Source organism: Juglans microcarpa x Juglans regia, chromosome 1S (assembly GCF_004785595.1).
Source record: "Juglans microcarpa x Juglans regia isolate MS1-56 chromosome 1S, Jm3101_v1.0, whole genome shotgun sequence".
NCBI lineage: Eukaryota > Viridiplantae > Streptophyta > Magnoliopsida > Fagales > Juglandaceae > Juglans > Juglans microcarpa x Juglans regia.
Window position 1 is genome coordinate 15036209 of NC_054595.1, and position 22410 is coordinate 15058618.

The window sequence follows — 22410 nt, forward strand, 5'->3', positions numbered from 1 at the left end:
TGATTTGGGTCATTTTCTGGGAAAATGACGGATTATTATTTTTAGGCCAAAATGGAATTTTGGCGTGTGTTGGAAAATATCAATTTTCGGGGAAAATGATATTTTGGGTCTATCGCATATTTCTTCATATGCATGCATGTTGGTTGCATTAATATGTTTTTATCTCGTGGTTATTTGGTTTATACTTACCTGCGGTACCGTTCTATGGTAATGCAGATTTTGATGCAAAGAAGGATGAGGGTGAGCCTGAGAATTCGGCTCCGCCCGAAGAGTGATTGGGATCACTCGTATTTGGTTTGAGACTTGTATTATATTTTATTTGGGATGACTGTATAACTCTTTTAATCATTTTACTTATGTTAGTTTGTATTAAAAATTCTGGTACTTAGTTGACTTATTTATATTTATCTGCTGCGTTGTTTATTGTACACTGTTGCATGTACACACACTTGGCACTTTCGTTAGGATGCGTGACCGTGTTGTTATCATCCTGGCGTCTCGATTCTCGTGTTTCCTTACATGGGGGTCGGGGGCGCCACAAAAGGGGTTGAATATATCTTTGTAGTTGGTATCTTGTTTTATTATAATTACTCTTTTCCTCGAATAAATTCTTTGAGTCTCGTGTCATTTTATTCCTTCCTTATTTCTTGTTTTTTGGATCTATATTACTAGTTGGAATAATACAAGGTTGTATTGTCTTGATTTAGTTCAACTAGTTTTTAAAGAACTTGAGCGGGAAAACTTTTGAGGTAAAAGACAAGAGAGTGTGAGACTCTTATCGGGAAAGAGCCAATTAAGAGTGAAACACGAATGGAGTGCCATTATTTGAGTGTAAACACGTAAGGGAGTGTGTGAGGTTTTCCACTAACATTCTTTTGTGTAGCACTTTATAATATCTCACCGGAGTGGCTCTTCACTAAAGGGGATGGTAGATAACTCATCTTTTGTGTAACAATCCAGGCAATAACAGTTTGAGCAGTTGAACTTGGTGTTGGGTGAAGTGAGGGATATGATAAATCATCAAGATGCGGTAATTAGAAATCTACAGGGCAGGAGAGATAGGAGGCGAAGTGAGTCTAGTGTTGAAAACGGGTATAAGAAAGAAGAGTATGGTGATTCTCTTGTTACTACTCGTGCACTCAATATACAAATTAAGATGGATGATACAAAACAGTAGAGCGAGAACATTTTTCATACTAGATGCCACATCAACAACAAGGTATGTGGCATGATCATTGATTTGAGGAGTTGTATTAATTTGGCTAGCACTACTTTAGTTGAGAAATTGAATTTACCAATCTTGAAACACCCTAGACCATACATATTGCAGTGGTTGAGTGATTGTGGGGAGGTTAGGCTAAATAAGCAAGTACTAGTTTCTTTTTTAATTGGGAAATACCAGGATATGGTCCTTTGTGATGTAGTGCCTATGCATGCTGGCCATATTTTGTTGGGAAAACCGTGGCAGTTTGATAGGAAGGTGATACATGATAGGTTAAGGAACATTTACAGTTTTGAAAAGGATGAAAAAACAATGAAGCTTGCTCCTTTAACTCCAACACAGGTCCATAGGGACCAATTGAAGCTCAAAAGTGAGGTTTCTCAAAAAAGAAAGAGTGAAAATGAGAGTGATAAAAAAAGAAAGAGTGAAAGTGAGAGTGATCAAAAAAGAAAGAGTGAAAATGAGAGTGATCAAAAAAGAAAAGATGAAAAAGAAATTGAGCTAAAAAGCAAGAGTGAAAGTGAGATTGAGCTAAAGAGTGAAGGCGAGATTGAGAAAAAAAGAAATAGTGAGGCCGAAAATGAGAGTGAGAGAAAAATGAAAGAGAAAAAAATATGAGGATGAGGCTGAGACCTCAAGAAAAAGAGAGAATGAGTTGAAAAATAATTGTGAGGTTGAGAGTACAAAAAAAGATGAAGAAAAAGAGAGTAACAGAAACAAAGAGAGTGAAAAGAAAAAAGAGTGAAAGCGAAAAAGAGAGTGAAAAATAAAAAGAGAGTGGAAAGAAAAGAGAGAGTGGAGAAAGTAAGAGAAAAATAAAGAGAAAAATGAGTTTTTATGCTAAGGCGAGTCTTAATACTAACGAACTTGACGTATCTTTGCTTAGTATTGTTGTCTCTTTGTTGCAGGGATATGAGGTCGTGTTTCCTAGCGGTGTGTTTAGTGGATTGCCACCTATAAGGGAGATAGAATATTACATTGATTTTGTGCCAGGTGCGACAATTCTTAACCGACCTTTCTTTCAAGAACACGAGTCATTGACACACATGAAGGGACAAGGTAAGTTGCTGACTAGAATGCATGCTAAGTGGGAGGACTATATTGATACTTTTTCTCATGTACTCAAATACACACAAGGTATGAAAAATTTTGTGATTGATGCTTTAATAAGAAGGTATGTCCTTGTCTTCGTTTTAGATGCAAAATTGTTGAGACTTGAATATGATAACGAATTGCATGCTAATGATGATGACTTTGCTAGTGTATGGAACATGTGAGAAAGCATCATTTGGTAAGTTCTATAAACTAGATTGGTACTTGTTTATAGAGAATAGATTTTGTATGCCTACTAATTTTATGCTTAAGTTGCTTGTGTGTGATAGACATGGTGGTTTGTTGGGTAACCTTGGTGTAAGGAAGACTTTTGTTGTGTTGCATGAACGTTTATGGGAATATCATTTGCTATTCAATGACGTGTTGCATAAACGTTTGTAGAAGTATCATTTGCCATTCAATGACGTGTTGCATAAACGTTTGTGGAAGTATCATTTGTCATTCATTGAGGTGTTGCATGAACATTTGTGAGAGTATCATTTGCCATTCATTGACGTGTTGCATGAACGTTTGTGGAAGTATCATTTGTCATTGTTTAACGTGTTGCATGAACGTTTGTGGAAGTATTGCTTGCCATTCATTGAATTTGCATATAATTGGAGTAGTCATTTTCGTGTAAGGAAAGCTTTAGGTGTGTTTCATGAACGTTTGTGGGACTATCATTTGCCATACATTGACTTGTTGCATGAACGTTTGCAAGAGTATGATTTGTGTTTCATGGAGTTTGCATATAATTGGAGTGGTCATTTTGATGTAAGGAAGACTTTAGATATGTTTTATTAACATTTGTGGGAGTATTGTTTGTCATTCATTGAGTTTACATATAATTGGAGTGTTCATGCCACTATTCAATATTCACCTTTTGAAATTGTTTATAGACTTAATCCATTTACTACTTTAGATTTAAAGCCTTTACCAGTTGATAACAGGAGTATTTTGGATGGACTATTCCAAATTCTTGAACAAATTAATGATAATGCATATCAAGTAGATCTTGCTGGTAAGTATCATGTTTTTGCTATTTTCAATGTTACTAACCTTTTTCCCTTTGATCCAGGTGGAGATTAGAGGTCGAATCCTTTTGAAGAGAGGGGGAATGATGGGAACCAAAGTGGGCCTAGACTTAAAGATCTTTTGCAAGTTCCAGATAAGCCAATTACAAGGTCAAGAGTCAAAAAGATCAAGTAGGCAATGCAATAATTGATGCAATCTACTTGGGACGAGTTTAGCAAGAGTCCAATATTCAAGATGAGCTTGAAGGATGAAGATCTAGTTTTGATTCATTTGATAAGCTATGGAAGAGGACAACAACATGACTTAAAGGCTTTGGGCACTTGAAGGCTTTCAACTTGTTTAATTCATTTAAAAGACTTATTTTATTAGTTTAGAATAATTGAGTTTATTATGGATAGGACTTAAGGGGAACCTATGCAAGGGCATGTTAGGAAATTTACTATTTTGTTGAACTAGGGTTTTAAGAAGTACTGTAGCGACTAGGGTTTCAAAAGTACTGTAGCCGAGAGTTATTGTAGCGCCGTACTGTAGCTGCGGCATTATTCACTCAGGGGTATTTTTGGAATTTGAGACTTTATTTTGGTTAGGGTTTTAATTAGGTTTTGCTTTAAATACTCTTTGTGCCTCATTTCAAGGAGTTTTTTTTATGAAATTTGATGAATTTATTCATTGTGAGTTGAGTTTTACTCCTCTCGTTCTTAGTTGAACTTTTGAACTTATCAAAGGTAAATCACAACCTTTGTGACATTCCTCTTTTGTAATCTGGGTTCTTGAGACGGGTTCTTCAACGGGTCTAGATTTTAATATAATCTAGGTTCTTGAAACGAGTTCTCATCGGGTCTAGATTCTCCATCCATTGACTTGATTTTAGCTTTCTTGGAGAGTTTTCAAATTGGTTGTGGATTCAAGAGATTTCATTCCCGCGGGTTCATATCAGCTAAGGTGCGCACAAAGTTACAACGATGACAGATTTCTTGGTGGTCAAAGCTCCGTTATCTTGCAATGCCATATTGGGGAGACCAATCCTAATTGACTTAAAGGTAGTCACCTTTACCTACTACTTGAAGATGAAATTCTCGATGGAAACAAGCATTGGCGAGGTTCGTGGAGAGTAAATTCTGGCATGGGAATGTTATGTTCAGGAGCTAAAAGCGGGGGTGCCTAGCGTGTTTGTCGCAGACAATTTGGAAAAAAGGCCACCGCCCTCACCCTTGGTCGAAGTTGGTCAGGATATAGAATCAAGAGATGAGAACAACTTGATTCCGACCGAAGCGAATGAGCCACTAGAGATAGTAGCCTTACATCCAGAACGCCCAAACACCACAATGAGAGTAGGGATGAGACTCCCGCCAGAACACAGAAAGGCTTTGAAGTAGTTGCTGATCGAAAACCAAGACGTGTTTGCCTGGAGCCAAGAAGATATGCCAGGGATTGACAATGCCATCATAGAACATAAGTTGTGTGTCAACCCGAAGGCAAAAAAAGTGTGCTAAAAGAGAAGGTCATTCAGTATGGAGAAGTGCATGACCATAGGCGAGGAGATAGATCATCTCTTGGCGGCAGGATTTATAAAAGAAACATACTACCTAGAGTGACTCTCCAACGTAGTACTATTTAAGAAAGTTAACGGAAAGTGGAGAATGTGTGTAGATTTCATTGACCTCAACAAAGCCAGCCCCAAAGATAGTTTTCCATTGCCACGAATCAACGTCATTGTAGACACCATGATAGGACACAAAGTTTTGAGCTTCATGGACGCGTATTCGGGGTGCAATCAAATCCAAATGAATAAGGCGAATGAGGAGAAGATGACATTCATCATTGACAGAGGCCTTTATTGTTATCGAGTAATGCCTTTCGGGTTGAAAAACACTGGAGCGGCCTATCAAAGGCTGGTTAATCGGATGTTCAAGTATCAAATTGGCAAAACTATGAAAGTGTACGTCGACGACTTAATGGTGAAGAGCAAGGAACCTGCCTAGCATCTAGCAAACCTTAGAGAATCCTTTGTGGTGTTATGCAAATACAAGATAAAGTTGAACCCAAGTAAGTGCACCTTCGGGGTCAACTCGGGAAAGTTTTTGGACTTTATTGTCTCGGAGAGAGGCATTGAGGCAAACATCGAAAAAATTGACGCCATCTTAAATATGGCATCGCCAAAAAGTATTAATGACACGCAACGATAGGTAGGTAGGGTAGCCGCCTTGAATATATTCATATCGAGGTTTACGAACAAGTGTCTTCCTTTCTTTAGGGTCTTGCGAAAAGCACACCCAAGGAATGAGAAATGCGACAGAGCCTTCTAGAAGCTGAAGCAATATCTGGCCAACCCGCCTTTATTATAACTGCCAAATCAAGGGGACATCTTATATGTGTACCTGACAGTTTCCCCCCACGCTGTTTCAATGGTCTTAATCAAAGAAATTTAGCAGGATAACTGGAAGAGATGTTTAGGTCTCGTGGCAATAAGCCCACGAGTAGAGGACAGATTCGGCTTATGGGCCCAAGACTGGGAGACTTATGACCCAAGAGCCCATGGCACAAACCGTGTGATATGATAATGTCGATAGATTAGAGTGGTTATCTCGTCCACTTATTAAGTGATTATTCATAATGAGCCATTGGATTTAATAGTTATTTACGTTCTCAACACTTCTATAAATAACACCTGAATGTAACATATAATTCATGATTACTTGCACACTTATATTGAGATTACATCTCTCTGAGTTAGGCATCGGGGCTCCTCTGGGCGCCTAGTGCAACCTTCTCATCTGTTGCAGGTTATTCGAGTAGTTGGCGGTGTGAAACATGTCATTTACAACACCATGGTCTCTACGCTCATGCCGTTAACAAGGTAGCACAGGGTCACAAACCAAATATTAAGAAAAAGAAAAAGAAAAAGAAAAAGAGGAGGAGAAGAGAATAAAAAAAATAAGAAATAAATGAAGAAGAGGAGAAGAGGCGTGAGAGATATTCCGTTTTAATGTTAAAAGTATTTTAGATAATCTATGAATAATAATGAAAAATAATGATATAGTTTTTGAATAATAAAATAATAATAATGAATAATTTGTGAATAATAATGAATTGTTTATAATTAATAATAAAATAATAAAAAATATCTAAAAATAGTTCAATTTTCAAACTTATATGTATTCGGTTGTTTACACATTTTGTTTCTCGATATTGCCCGCTCGCCTGTCCGAGATAATGGGTAGAGAATAAGGGCGGACTACGGGGCCCTCATTTTTGTACTTAGAAAAAAACACAAAATCGACGGACTAAAAAATGTACAGGCCTTGTGTGGCCTGGCAACCAACCCTATGGACCCCACACGCCTACAACCCCAACTTCCCACCAAGAAAATAAAATGTATAAAGTCAGAAAATAAAAAAAGGGTAGATACGTACTTTTATGTCCGAATGCATTTCCTATAAACAGCCCCGAACCCAGCTGCTTGTTCGTTGTCCTCGCCTCTTTCTCCTCTCTCTCTCTCTCTCTCTCTCTCGATGGATCCCGTTAACGCATGGGGAAACAAACCGCTCCAAACTGTGGATCCAGAAATCCATGACCTTATAGAGAAGGAGAAGCGCCGGCAATGCCGCGGCATCGAACTAATTGCGTCGGAGAACTTCACCTCCTTCGCCGTCATCGAGGCCCTCGGCAGCGCCTTGACCAACAAGTACTCCGAGGGCATGCCTGGGAACAGGTACTACGGTGGGAACGAGTTCATTGACGAGATCGAGAATCTATGCATGTCACGTGCCCTCCAGGCCTTCCACCTCGACCCCACTGGCTGGGGCGTCAATGTCCAGCCCTACTCCGGTTCCCCTGCTAACTTCGCTGCCTACACAGCCGTTCTCCAACCCCATGACCGCATCATGGGTTTGGATCTTCCCTCTGGCGGTCACCTCACCCACGGCTACTACACCTCCGGAGGGAAGAAGATCTCTGCCACCTCGATTTACTTCGAGAGTCTTCCCTATAAGGTGAATTCCACCACTGGGTATATTGACTACGATAAATTGGAGGAGAAAGCCCTGGATTTCAGGCCCAGGCTGATCATTTGCGGTGGGAGTGCATATCCCAGGGACTGGGATTACGCCAGGTTCCGCTCTGTTGCCGATAAGTGCGGCGCGCTCTTGCTTTGTGACATGGCTCACATTAGTGGCCTTGTTGCTGCTCAGGTACATTAAACGTTTCTTCTTCTTGGTTTTTAATTGCTGATGTCTTTTCATGTATATTGGAATTCGATTAGTCTTGTTGCCTGCTCTGGGATTAGATCTGCATGTCACTTGGTGTCTGGTTGTTTTGGAGAGGACAAATCTAACATTCTGGCTCTGAGTTTTTATCTGATTCAGATATACTTATAGGTTGGTGGACCTGAGTTTTGAGTGATCGTTTGTGTAGATCTGCATTTGGGCTGTGACTTTGAGGTCTTAATCATGATATTGAATTATGGGCATCAAACAATCAGTTACAATTATGTGCTGCGAGATCGTTCCACATCTTTTAGATTGAGTGAATTATGAGTTTAGCATATGTTAAAAATGTGATGCGGGAAGAAATTATACTGGATCATTGCATTGTAGTGTTACTTAAGAAAAGAAAAAAAATCTCCGTGTAGTAGTGTCTGATCTTGAATAAATGTAACGGGAGATTGTAATTTTGTATTGAAACTTGTTCTTTCTATTACATTGCTACATGCAGTAGACATGCAGTGGACATGAAAGTTTAGATCTGCCATAGTAATATTTCATGCACCATAGTAATATTTCATGTAAGTTTTACCTATCGAAAAATATTTCATTCAAGTTTCTAAGTGCATGGGTTGATTTTGGTTGCTTGCAAAATATGTTAATCTGTGGTGGGAGGGATTATGAATTTTTCTGTATTCTGTATACAAGGCTTCATTATTATTGGTCTTGTACAGACAGTCAAGTTGAAAGTTAAAAGTTAAATTGAGTCTCAGAATTTTTTTATCGGAAGCTTGCTTAATGTTGTGCTCAAAGTTTCAATTTCAAATTTTACTCAAAAATTAGTAATTAGCTTATTGTATTCCTTCTAACATTTGCATTTTCTTTTGTGTATCGTCTATGCATATTAGATTTCTACTTAAAATTTTCAAGATCTGATTCTTGTCTATATAATTAATTTTCCTTTTGTGTGTAGGAAGCTGCGAATCCCTTTGAATACTGTGACATAGTCACGACCACAACTCACAAGAGCTTGAGGGGTCCTAGGGCTGGTATGATCTTCTACAGGAAGGGGCCTAAACCAGCCAAGAAGGGCCAGCCAGAGGATGCAGTTTACGATTTTGAAGACAAGATCAACTTTGCTGTTTTCCCCTCCCTTCAGGGTGGTCCTCACAATCACCAGATTGGTGCCCTAGCTGTTGCTCTGAAACAGGCCATGTCACCCGGGTACAAGGCCTATGCCAAACAAGTCAAGGCCAATGCAGTCGCCCTTGGAAACTACCTGATGAGCAAGGGATACAAGCTTGTCACTGGTGGAACTGAGAACCACCTTGTCCTGTGGGATCTTCGGCCTCTTGGGTTGACTGGTAAAATAAATGATTTAGTTGGTTTAGAAAAAGTTACTGCTGTGGGAATTGATTCCACTAATATGAATATGAATTATTGATGGCCTTCTTGCAGGCAATAAGGTTGAGAAGCTTTGTGACCTGTGCAATATTACTGTGAACAAGAATGCCGTGTTTGGTGACAGTAGTGCCTTGTCTCCTGGAGGAGTACGGATTGGTAAGTGCTACCATATAAAATTAATTGATGTTTAGGGTCTATCAATGAATATGTTAAGAGTGAAAGCGATGGTTTTCATAAAATGTGATGTTAGGTCCTCGTTCTCTGGTTCTCTGGGGATGAGATAACGGTGGTTTCTTTTTCTTAATGGTTGTATGCATATTTGACGGTTCCATGTCTTATATTCTCTTGAAATAGAAAAAGCATTCTGCAGCCTTTTTATCAAAAGGACATCACACTTGAAATCAGCAGTCAGTTTTCACCTGGTAGAAGGATTATGAACAGAGCATTCATGCACATATTAATATAATTGGGACTCCTTTATCAATCATGAAGAATTAATGGTGATTGTTTTCTGACAGGTACCCCGGCCATGACTTCAAGAGGGTTGGTTGAGAAGGACTTTGAACAGATAGGAGAGTTCCTTCATCGCGCCGTGACAATCACCTTGAACATCCAAAAGGAATTTGGAAAGCTATTGAAGGACTTCAACAAGGGCCTGGTGAACAACAAGGACATTGAGAATCTCAAGGTCGATGTTGAGAAGTTCTCATCCTCTTTTGACATGCCCGGATTCCTGGTGTCTGAGATGAAGTACAAGGATTAGGTCTAGTGCTTGATTCATTCCTATTATATTTGGTCCATTGAAGAAGAAAAGAAAAGTTTGGTTTGGCTAGGTTAGTTGCTGTATTATCCCACTATATATATATATATATATATATATATATATATTAATGTGTTTGTTGGTCTATGTTATGAGAGTATAAATCATATCCTCTCCTAGCAACAATTTTTTGTCCTACTTAGTTTCAATAGAACAATAAATTACAATTCCTGTTCTTTTTTTTTTTTTTTTTTTTTTGCCCTTTTCTGTTTGTTACTAATAATGATTGGTAATATATGAGATTTTGATTTTGTGTAAGAGTTTGGTTTGGAAATTGGATTCAATAGATTTGAGAACTGGATGAATTGATAAAAAAGATGGGTCAATATCATCTTGAACCCCAAGCTAGCTCCGCTGTCAACAGAATACAAGTCCGGCAAGAGTCCCTTCCTGTAACGCCCCAATCCCGGATGAGTTGGAAAGTTAGCTCTTATCACTTAAAATCGCCTTCCAACCACATGGTATATACTCCAAATTTCTCTATCCAGGTTGGGGTGTTACACTTACTTTCCATTATCTTGTATCTGCGCCAACCGTTTTTAAAAATTTTGAACCGAATGAAATACCATTATCTTTGATGTAGAACAACTTCCACATTAATAAAGGAAACTTATAAATTGTATTCTGTGTGCAAACGCATTATGCTTTAGAACGAAGAGGATCGGAGAGCTCAAAAAAAAAAAAAAAAAAAAAAAAAAAACAAAAAAAAAAAAAAAAAAAAAAAAAAAACAAAAAAACAAAAAACAAAAACATAAACAAAAACAAGAACAAAAATGAAAGCATCAGGAGTCGTAGAAGGATATACGTGAGACCTATCTAGAGAAATCTTATATACTTGGGCACTTTTCTTTTTGAACCTCCACGCATGAATTTGCTATTAACACTATCTAGAGAACTCCCATTTTAATCTATATTGTTCTCAATATGTGCAATCTAGATAGCTTTGTTGCCTAGAACGCTAATTCAAGACTGTGACCATGTTTCCTTGTTTTCAAAACGTTGTCTTCAAAGAAAATAGAAGAAGCCAATATCCAAATTTTATTAATATGCCCTCGCTATTAGTCGAGGAATACTTTTTACAAGTAGGAGTATGAAGTTATCAGAAATTCCAAAACCATACTCATAGAAAAAGCTATAATAAAACTATGCTAATTACAAGATAAACCTGGAAAATACTACATAAAAAAGCCATAATTCTTAACAAATCATTTAGAGAAAAACATAGAGTAAGTATCAAAGGAAACCTACCAGCCATTCATTACCTGAAATTTGGAAGACTTGCGTGGTCCCTAACTTAGTAACCAATTGATTTCTTGGGGAGATGAGGTAAAGATTGAAAGGTAGAAGAAAAGCCATGCGCCCCATGATTTTCCAAGCTATCTACCAATGCATTTCTTTCTCCATAGACATAAGGGAACCAAGTATATCATCCCATAGTTCATAGTATTTCCATGGTGGGATGGAATTTGACTTCAACAAATTTATAGCCAACAAAGAGCCAGTTTCTATAATGAGTTCTTGCAAACTGAGTTGATAGCATCAAAGCAAGCCAATCTTTAAAGCTGAAAGTTCAGCATAGACATTCAGACACGTTAAATAAGATTACTTCGAACTACCTCATAAGTTCGGATCTTTGCTTGTCTTATAGCCCACAAATGTTGTAATTGTACCTCTACATCACTTAGGAGGCTACTAGAGGCTCCTACAATAATTCCACACTTCAAGATCAAGAGTTTAAGATAGTCGCTCTAGAAAATTGTAGAGAGAGAGGAGAGGATTTTTTTTTTTGTATGTTCACTTTTTCCACACTTATAAAACTAACATACATAAAACGCTTATTTAAAAAGTTTCATGATGGAGTAGTTAATTAACTTTCCTAGAAGTTAATTAACTGCTTATAACTCCCCACCCGTGTGGACGCTAAATGGGTCATGGGATACCATCCATTACTATAACATTTCCCACTTGTCCACAATAGGTGTCATCCCATTAACAATTTCCTCATAATCTCTCAATTAATTATTCTTCATATGAAAAATGAAATGTACAACTTGACGAGAAGGCAAAGGGTAGGACCGTAGGAGTACTATATTAAGTCACCATCTTACTAACATAATACATCACTTATAACATCTTGTCTATGTCCCGTACTATTTAATCTCACTAGGTTAAGGGTCTTTAATCCTTCACGAGTTAATAACTCAAAACAATTATTGACCTCACATTATATAATATGTTCGTGATTATATCTAGTGACGGAACCACGTTATCTGGTCCTCTATTTTTTTTTTATTTAAATTCAAAATATCTCCTAGTTATATATATATATATATATGTATATATACACACACATAAAACGGTTGCCTTAAAATTATAATTCCCATACTCTCCAAAACTTTCTAAAACTTCTATATACATATAAATGCCTCTTCAATGTCTTTTCCTATAGGCCTAAGATTTTGTATAATTTTCATATATTATTTATTTCCTATGATGAGGCCCATCCAAAATTAAGTTAAAGTTAAGTTTATGAGAAATAACAAACTTATTAATCTATATCCCAAAGTCTTTTATTATACAATATTAGGTTTCTCAATATGGAACTTAAAGTGAAATAAATTCAAGAAAATTATTTAAGTTTGATAATCTATATGAAGAATAATTGAGAAGTTTTATCCCCCTAGACATCATTGAGTAAGAAAATGTTTATTTAAAGTGAAAGATAGGCTTCTCAAAGATCACTTGATAATTTTTATGAAAAAAATAAATTCTAAATATTTCGTTGCAAAAATAATAATGGATGAATATATATATATATATATGAAATATTGTGGTCATAAATCTAAATAGTTGTTAAGATGTATTTTTATAATTTTATCTCCGCATGTATATAGCAAATTATCGATAATTGATTTTTATATATAGTTATGTTTTTATGATTCTTTGTGAAATTAAAATTAAGATTTACCATTTTTATTTTACATAAATGTGTGATACATTAGAAAAGCTAGCCCCAAGAAAACTTTCTAGTTCCACCATTGATTATATCGAGTCAAAACACATAATAGTCCAGGCTGTGGAGAATATTTCGGGCAGGTCGTCGTGTTTTTGGTCAGATAACACCCTCCAATGGGAGAGTGCCACATTAGCGGCGCATTGAGCTAAGCATAGGAATGGACAATACATGATCACTCAACAACAAGAGAAAACTTTGTTTAAAGCCGAGCTTCCCCTTTCCCAGCTGAGCCTGAGCTTGACCCCCAAAATTGTCGTGAATCTTGAATCGACGAGATCTCACCCATTTCCATCGACGAAGAAGCCCCTCAATTCTGATGAGATCTCCATAACCCTTGCTTTCAATGAGATCTAGGTGCGGCATTGCCATCGATGACGAAGAGGAAGAACTCGTGGCTTGGGAAGGCAGTTGTCCCTAAACACATGTAAAAGGTGCTCGCTTGTGAAAGCATTACACTATATTTCTCTCTTCTGTTCAAATGCATTACACTTTTAATTCAAAAGATAAATTGAAAATGATAGTGTAAGAAAATATAAACGTATAATTTCTGTGAGTTTCGTTCTCTATAATTATCTTTTTGGGTTTCGTTTGCTCGTTCATGTTTGGTGATTTTTGAAGCTTTCTGATTTTTGGGTTCTGTGGATTTAGTTTACTTATCCCCATTTTTGTTTCTTTTGGAATTATGAATATGATGATGTTTCATGCTGATATGATTTTTCCAAAGGAAAGCAATATTCAACTCAAATTAGCGGAAAGATTGGGGCATGACAGAGATAAGAAGAAAGGATAAGAGGAATATGTAGAAAAAGAAAAATGGAATCAAGATCCAATATGATTAAATTGTGGAACTTGATAACTAAAATGCTAGGGATAGGTCTTGGCGGTGTAGAACATGGTGGGCAATGTTGTGGTGTCGTGCAGTAGTCTTGAGGTCACTAGTTCAATGGCTCACAGGTTCACACAATAAACAACCCTCTGTTTTCAATGAAGCCCCATCATTTTTTCTTTTTCACGTAGGTCACTAGATTTTATCACCTATAATGAGTCTCATGATTTTAGTCTATGGAATGTTAGGTGGCCGACTTTTATTGAATGGTGTTAAACCCAAAAAAATGGAAGGTCTGTTTTAAAGAGGAATTGCAAGCTATGAGACATAAAATAATAAGTAAGAATCCAAATAATCTTTCTTAGACACTCATGTCAATTCAAATAAACTTGACTGCTATCCTAGATATGCCCCACGAGACTGTATCCTTCGTGACCTATGCCATGAGATAGAGTAGGGACCCATCCAATCACTCGATCATATGGTCGTCTATAGCACATGTAGTATGAAATGTATGTTATGACAAAGTTCCTACTCAATTAGGCTTGTCACATTCAAATTTCGTAGGAATCTTAGTCTAGTTGCCATAAAGGCATCGTAACTTGAGTTTCTTAGCACAATCACTCATCTAGCATCTGTCTAAGTTTTCACATTTCGCTTTAATCAGGCTTCATGGAGTTATGCGAATACTTCATGAAGATGCGCAAATACTTTATGTATAACATTTGTAAGTCTCATCTTAGCCAAACTAAGGCTACATTCTTTGAACTTATCTTGAATGTTTCTAAAGCATCAATATGTTTACTTGCTTGTTTTTCAAATGCCAAAGTAACCAATTTGTCTCATCTTGCAGGCTATACAAGCGCCAATGTGATCATCCATATGAGTGGACTGATTTTTCGCTTGTGACATCTTTATGATGTGTACTTTTCACTTAGTATCAATTAACTTATAATATGAGATAAACACAATAATCTCATCGATGCAATAGATACTGACAATATTAAATGTACAATAAAGTCTAAGGTATCCTTAATTCAATATATAACAAATCCAATGAAGTCTCAAACTCCTAACATGAGTTTAGAAAATATTTTTATTAGTAGCCTTAGTAAGAGGATCAACTACTATCTTACTAGTAGAGATATATTGTAGGATCACCTCACCTCGTGCAGTAACATCTTGAATGTAGTGAAATCGAATATCTAAATGTTTGGTTCTTCTATGTTATTTGGGATCCTCGGCATATGCAAAAGCCGCCATACTACCACTATATATCTTAATTATTTCATCTGCAAGAGTCATAACCTCTTGGCGTTAAAAAAATATCCTCAACCAAACAGTCTCTTGTACAACTGCTGAACAAGAAACACACTCTAACTCTATCAGGGACAAAATAATGTATGATTATATCTTGCTACACCGAGAAACAACTCCTCCACTATGCATAAATGCGTAACCCATCGTGGATTTACGCTCATCTTTATTATTAGCCCAATTAGTATCATGTCTCCACCTTGATAGCAAAGAACAAGGTCTTCTGTCCCACGAAGATATCGGAAAATCCTCTTAATTGCTTACCAATGAACAAGCCATGGGTTGCTCTGATAACTATTAAGCAACCCAACTGCAAAACAAATATCAGATTGTGTACACAACAAACATCAAAACAAACATCAGATTGTGTACAAAACAAACATCAAACTTCCAATTGCACTTGCATAAGAAATTTCGGTCATATCTATTTTTTCTTATTATTCTTAGAGCAATGATCTAGACTTAATGTATAACCATTCTCAATCGGAGTGTTTACGGGTTTAGAGTTGTGTATGCATAATTATTTTAAAATATTCTATAGGTAAGTTTCTTGAGACAAAACAAGAAGTTTCCTAGACCGATCTCTTAAATTTTAACTCCAAGTACATAATTTGCTTCATCTCAAAAGTAGAGGATAACCACTATTTTGTGGTAACAATTATCTTCATATCATTTCCAACTAGGCGTACACAATTGGCCAGCCCAATAAAGTTTTGGCCCGACCCAACTTGGTCAGCAGGCATGGTCAGGAAAATCTAAACCAACCCGACCCAAATTAAAAAATTATCATTTTTTTTTGTAATTATTTTTTTATTTTTAAATGATCATTACTTTGAAAGGCTTTGTTATGATATGCAGAGAAGATTACTTTCAGTTCTACTTTTTTTTTTTAATATTTTGTGACCAACATATCACCTATTTGAAATTCTCGACTTCCACTGAGGTTTTGAATAAAATAAAAACTGCACAAGAGCTCTGTCATCTGCTACAATCAGGCAAAAGCCAGGCTCTCTCCTCACCCCACTGTCATCCATCAACTTCTCAGCTTCTCAACCCCATCCCACTCGCCCCTTGAAGCATATATGTTAGATAAAAGTACATAATCCCCACTATGGTCCCTTCTCATTTCAAGTAGCCACTCATTTGTAAAAAGTTCAAGGAAAAAAAGTTTTGTCAACATCGCTTAGTTTTCTCTCTGTATGAAGCTTAACCCGTGTGTGAACAATGTTTGAGAGAAACCCTAACCTTCATATCCTGCCCCACCCTTACCCACCATCTATTGGAGAGGGACACCGCAATCACAGATAAGGCCGACAGGCCCCGGTGTCCTCACTGAGGGCCGTCGGCGTTGTTTCCTTGCTGGCGAACACTGGTATTATTTTTTATTTTTATTTTTAATTTTGTCAGTATCGGTCGCTATGCACTTTGAATCCGTCATAGAACTGATCGACAGACCCAGGTGTCTTCGTCTTGGGGCCTCTAACGTTAGTCTTTCTTAGGCGACTGGTATTTTTTCTGCTACTCATCCGCTTCTCCTCCGGTGATGTGTGATCTGAGCCTTTCCATTAGCCACTGCTACAGACTGTTTCAACAGATTCCGACGACCACATTGTGGGCATTCGACGTCATCCGCCGATGACTAGAAGTTCTCCGTTACCTCAAGGATTTTTGCAAGAAAATCCATGAACTCAGGGCCTCCAACAGATCTGTGTTTTACCTTAGGATGAAGTGGGAGTAGTAGGGAGCATTAGGAACAGATTTGCAGTGGGATTTGACAATGAAGACGAAGCATGATGCAGTTTCGTCGCAGTTGGAAGGTGAGAGGTGGTTGAAAGTGGAATAAAAAACTTTCATTTTTACAAAAGAGGGAGGAAATATCTTTTGTATTTCTGAACGTAGCAAAATGATAGCTATGTTCATGTGTCTAGGGTGGACGACAGTTTCGTGGGTGGCTAAGGGGATTGAGGATTGTTTAGACCTTAACTGCCATGAAGGTTTCTTCAGAGAGCTAAGGATGGGTAAAGGAGTTTTTAGCATTCAACATCATGTTAATGCAAGGGGCAATTTTCTGCAGCTCTCAGAATTCCGTAATGGAAGTAGGAAAGGTTTGTTGGTGATTCCGGAGGGCGCAAATGGCATTGGATGGAAAGGTTTTCTGCAGTCCATTTTAAGTGTCACCGAATCCAAAGCCACTTCTCGAAGTGGAGAGTTTGTTGATGGGAAATCAGTGGGAAGGCCTTCCTCAATCAAAGGTGCTTCATACGGCACTTGTAGGAGACAAAAGACCTCAAGTGACTTTGGGAGAGTTGGAAGGGATTTTGTGGATGTCAAATCTCAGTTGAAAGGAGTTATGGGTTATGTAAGAGATATAATGATTATGGTGGATAAGGGGTTGGACCTAGTCGTGGGTACAAGTGTGCTAGCAAGTGTGCTGAAAAGGGTGTAGGCAAAGGGTGTGTCAACGATAGGGTCGTTGGACGCTAGCATCTTTGTTCATGCCAGTGTCACTATACCTTCTGAAGGAGCTGTAGGGTTTCATGCACCAGTTCCAGATGTAGTTGGTCCTTCTGTCCAGGGTTCATTTGTAGTTAAGAAAGACGGGGTCCCTCCAAGGTCTCGAGTATTTTCGAAGAAACAGTCGAGCCTCTTTTAGAAGATACAAACGGGGTAACAAAAGGTAGTGCTTCCCCTCTTGAGGAAGCAATAGGGCCACACAAAGTGGCACATCAAGGATCATCAAGGGGTGAAGCATATACACAAAATGTTGATGGAGGAGAGGAATCTATAATGGTAACAGATGGAGGGGAAAACAACCATATACCTATTGAGCAACCATTTGGCGAGAAGGAAATTATCGATTTGTCATTGGTGCCTTGTGTGGGGGAAGGTTCAGAGTCGGGAGTGCAGTTGGGTAATGTGGCTGGGGATAATGTTGTTTCCCTAGTTTCTCTTCCTTCGATTAACGATATAGCAGGTTCAATAGCGGATTGGATTCTGAATAAAGATAATGGGTTTTTACAAACTCTGAGACTTTCATATGGAGAGCAGGGAGAATATGAAGACCAATTTAAAGCACTACTCAGTGCGATTGAGGCGAGCCACACACTTGAAACCAAATCTAAGTTTAAGAAAAGCAGGGAGTTAAAGAATCTTTCTTAGGCAATCAACTACAATACTAAGGGAGCTAGCTCAAGTCGAGGGAAGGCTAAATGGAGGGTTTTGTGAAGACATTCTCGTAGTGGGATGAAGGGGATGGGGTTGGGGAGGTGTATTGATAGTTTTCCAATTTGGGCTTGGTGTATTTTGGGTAGGTTTTCATGGGCTTTTGGGTCATTAGGGGCTTTCTTGTATGGGCTAGGTGTTTTTCTTGTATACATCTAGTGTACTTGGTTACTCCTATTGATATATATATATATATAATATTATTACTTATAAAAAAAAAAGTAGCCGCTCATTTGCACGCCTTGCCAATTCAACATTTCCATGTATTCTGCATGCCACAAGTAGAGTCCTCCAAGCAATGGCATTGGGCTCAATCTCCATCGAGTCTATGAACTCAAATGCTTCCTTTAGTTGCCCTGCTTGCCCAAGCAAGTCCACCATGCACCCACAATGCCTAATGTTTGGCTCGATTTTATACTCATTCTTCACAATATTTAAGTATCCTCGTCCTTCTTCCACTTTTCCTACAAACTACCAAGACATTGACGAAAGTGATCTCATTTGGCCTGACTTTCAACCTCCTCATCATGATAAACAGATCAATTGATTCCTTGGCGTGGCCATGGAAAGCCAAGCCTCCTATCACTAAATTCCAAGTAGATACATCTCTGTCTCTCATTCCTCTGAACACATCGAGTGCTCTCTCAATACTCCCGCACTTGGCATACATATCTATAAGTGCATTCCCAAGTAAAATGCTCAAGTTTCTAAAACATATTTCCAAAAGGTTGTAGTGTATCTTCTGCCCAGCATCTAAATTTTCCAAATCAGCACAAGCAGACAATACACTCAACATGGTCACCTCATCTAGCTGCTCTCCCACACTTCCCATCTCCTTAAACATCTCCAGTGCCTATTCATTCAATCCGTAAAGCACATACCTAGGAATCATTGCATTCCAAGTCACCAGACCTCTGTTTGGAACCTTGTTAAAGAACTTCCTAGCGCTCTCCATCTCCCCTTACTTCACATACCTATTATCATGACATTCCAAGAGATCAAATCTCTACCTAGCATTTCATCAAAGAGCTGCCTCTCAATACCTAACACCCCACGCCTCGCATACCCAGCTGTCAAGGCTAACCAAGGTACAACATCCCTTTTTGCCGATTTGTCAAATAATGCTCTTGCAACACTCAACTCCCTACAATTTGCATGAAAATAAATAGTAGCTGAAATAGTAATTGCACCAGCGAAAAATGATCTCTTTGAGAGTGGAGGGATTCAAGTTGAAGCCGTTGACGAGTACAAAAAGGCTTCTTTCAGAGCCCATAGGCTGGTGCATTTTTGCCATATGGTTGACTGTTGGGGACGGTTAGTACTCCTGTCGTTCGTTCCCTTTCGGATCATTAAAGTCTTTGAAACAGAGAAATTTGAAGCATGAGAAACGGAACATACCTCAGGAAATCGACTTGATCTTGGAGTTGAGGCCTAACGGTGATGGCGAATGGTGATGGAGATGGCAACAGGGAATGGTGATGGAGAACGCCACTGCAAGGGTTTCTGCATGCAGCGGGGAAGAAGAGAATCGGTTTTGTGACTTGTGTCCGTTTTTTACTAAACACAACCTGCATGTATATGTTGGTCCGATGAACCCATTTTTGTTCGGGTTGGACAGATCGGTTAGTCGGACGAGTTGGGCCCAAAACCCATTACGCACAGGCCTAGCTAATATGATGTTATCCATGTAAAAGGACAAAATAAAAAAACTGTTCACTATATGTTTGATATACATACAATGGTCAATGATCTTTCTCCATTAACTTAAAGCCAATTGAAATAATGGCCTCATGAACTTTGAAGTACCATCGTCTAGACGATTGTTTAACATTTCAGCTTGTATACTTTGCGCTCTTGTCCCTTAATCTTAAAACTGACAGATTGATCCATATAGATTTCCTCGTCTATTTCAACATTGAGAAATGCAGTTTTCACATCCATTTGAGAAAGTTCCAAATATAAATGTGCAACTATAGTTAGAATGAGATGAATGGAAGCAAATCTCACCACAAATGAGAATGTTTTTTTTTATAATCTATACATTCTCTTTGGGTATAGCCTTTCGCCACGAGCATGACTTTATACTTGTCAATTGATCAATCTGCCTGTCATTTAATTTTTAAAACGCATTTGTTTCCATAGATTTGTGCCTAAGTGAAAGATCAACTAACTCCCAAACTTGTTTCTTTGCTATAGAACTCATCTCACTTCTCATAGCAGCCAACCATGTATTTCAATTAGGTGAATTTAGTGCTTCCCCATAAGAAACAGGCCCATCAAGGTCACAAGCAGCACACATAAAATATTCCTCTTCAATCTCAAAATGATGAGGAGAAATGGTTTTACGTTTGCTTCTACGTAACTGAGACTCATGTGAACTATCTTTTGCATTTCTAGGATGTGAGAATTCTACATCCTCATCAAAAGATGGTGTAACTCTCTCGAGTTCTTGCAACTCAGAACGTGCAAGATCTTTTTTTACTTCACCAATATTAGGAAAATCATTCTCAATAAATGTGACATCACACGACTCTATCTTTGTCATTCCTCCGTTAGGATGTTCACCATACATTACATAACCCTTTGAGATTTCTGAATATCTTTTGAAGATATGCTTATTTTTCTCTAGGGCCAAGTTTCCCATCTTTACGAGAAGTGGTGTGAACATAATCCACATAACCCAAGGCCATAAATGTTCCAAATTTATTTTTGTGTCATTTCATAGTTCATATGGGGTCGAAGGAACAGACTTATAAGGTACACAATTCAAAATATAGGCAACAACTAAAAGAACATCTCCCAAAATGGTATTCGCAAGTTAGCTTGCACCATCATTGATTGAATCATTTCTAATAAGATATGATTACTTTTTTCATAACACCATTTTGTTGTGGTTTACTAGGAATTGCTAATTGCCTACTTATCCCATTTTGCTCACAGTCCTTGAAACTCTTTAGAAAAGTACTCATAACCTAGATTAGTTTGTAGAATTTTTAAGTTTTTTTTTTTAATTCTCAACCTCAACTACAAAGTGCCTGAAGTAGTCCAATGTTTTAAAGAGATGGGAGATCAAATAGACATAATTGAAATGTTCAGTAGTCGTTTATAAAGGTGAGAAAATAAGTGCCATCATGACGTGCCTTCACATTCATAGGTATGCAAATATCAGAATGAACTAGCTTTAAAAGATAAGATGCCTTAGAAGCCTTTCCAAAAGGCTTTCTACAAACTTTCCTAGCTAAACAGGGCTTACACACAGGTAGGCTTATAGTAGCAAGAGATCCCAATAGGCATTCTCTAGCTAGTCTAGCAATTCTATATTTTTCCATGTGGCCTAGTCTAGTATATCATTTTGATGTATTATAAACAACATTATCATCATTTGAAGCCATAAAAGAAAATGAAGAATTATCTAAATCTAACATAAAGAAACCATTCAAAAGAAAACCATGTCCATACAAAACTCAATCCAAATAAAAGTTCAATTGGGGGCCATCAAAGTGAAAAATAAAACCAAGTTCAAACATAGAAATAATTAAAAACAGATTACATTGAACACCAGGTGCATAAAGTAGATCGTGAAAAAGTAAAAAATGCCAAGACGCATCTTAAGTTTGTAGGTGCCAACTCCGAATACTTCCTCTCAAGTTCCATTACCCAATATAATGTACTGTTTGTCAGCTAGTATTCTTCTATAATCTATTAACCTAAGTTGATGTCAAGCTACATGTTTGGTTGATCCTGTGTTTACAATCCATTCGGGGATTTAGTAAGCAACAAAAATATGTGAACAAACATAAGTAATGAAAGAGTTGTGTTTAGTGGATACTTTCTTTGCCTTAGTGCACTCACAGACAAAGTTTCCTCTTTTCCAATTTTATTAAACTTCAATTTGAACTTGTCCTTGCCTGCATGCTTGCCTCTATGGTGCTTTGATACTTTCTCATATCGTGACCCAAGATTATTTGTTGCTCCAGTAGATCTCCCATGTTGCTTGCGCTTAGGCCTGATGTCTTGTGCTTCCTAGCTTGGGCAACAAAAAAAGTACTACAGTGTGCATCTGTGCTTTCCACCACTAGTTCCAAATGGTGAGTTATATTAGCAAAAATTTTAATATTCTCATTGTGTTAAAACGATATTCATTTGCACCTATGCTGTCTCGGGCAAAGATCTTATCACAGTGGTAACTTGCTGTTCATCAGTGAGATTCTTGCTACCAGCCTTTAGATCATGAATCAAGGTAGACATCGACCT

At 37.8% G+C, this 22410-nt stretch overlaps 1 protein-coding gene and 1 pseudogene across 2 annotated transcripts; one reads left to right on the forward strand and one right to left on the reverse strand.

Moving 5' to 3' along the window:
* The first annotated feature begins 6805 nt into the window (after positions 1-6805).
* LOC121246621 (serine hydroxymethyltransferase 4-like) lies at positions 6806-12604 on the forward strand. Of its 2 annotated transcripts, XR_005937151.1 has the most exons (7): positions 6806-7539; positions 8525-8915; positions 9010-9111; positions 9474-9793; positions 9837-9847; positions 10017-10027; positions 12579-12604. XR_005937151.1 is itself a non-coding variant. In XM_041144814.1 (4 exons), the coding sequence occupies exons 1-4, from the start codon at positions 6862-6864 to the stop codon at positions 9716-9718; spliced, it is 1416 nt and encodes a 471-aa protein (XP_041000748.1). In that variant the 5' UTR covers positions 6806-6861; the 3' UTR covers positions 9719-9882. The 2 variants fall into 2 exon arrangements, 1 of the variants encoding a protein (XP_041000748.1); XM_041144814.1 differs by lacking the exons at positions 10017-10027; positions 12579-12604 and having other exon boundaries at positions 9474-9882.
* A 3241-nt stretch (positions 12605-15845) lies between these two features.
* Positions 15846-20097, reverse strand: LOC121247340 (annotated as a pseudogene).
* Between the last annotated feature and the right edge of the window lie 2313 nt (positions 20098-22410).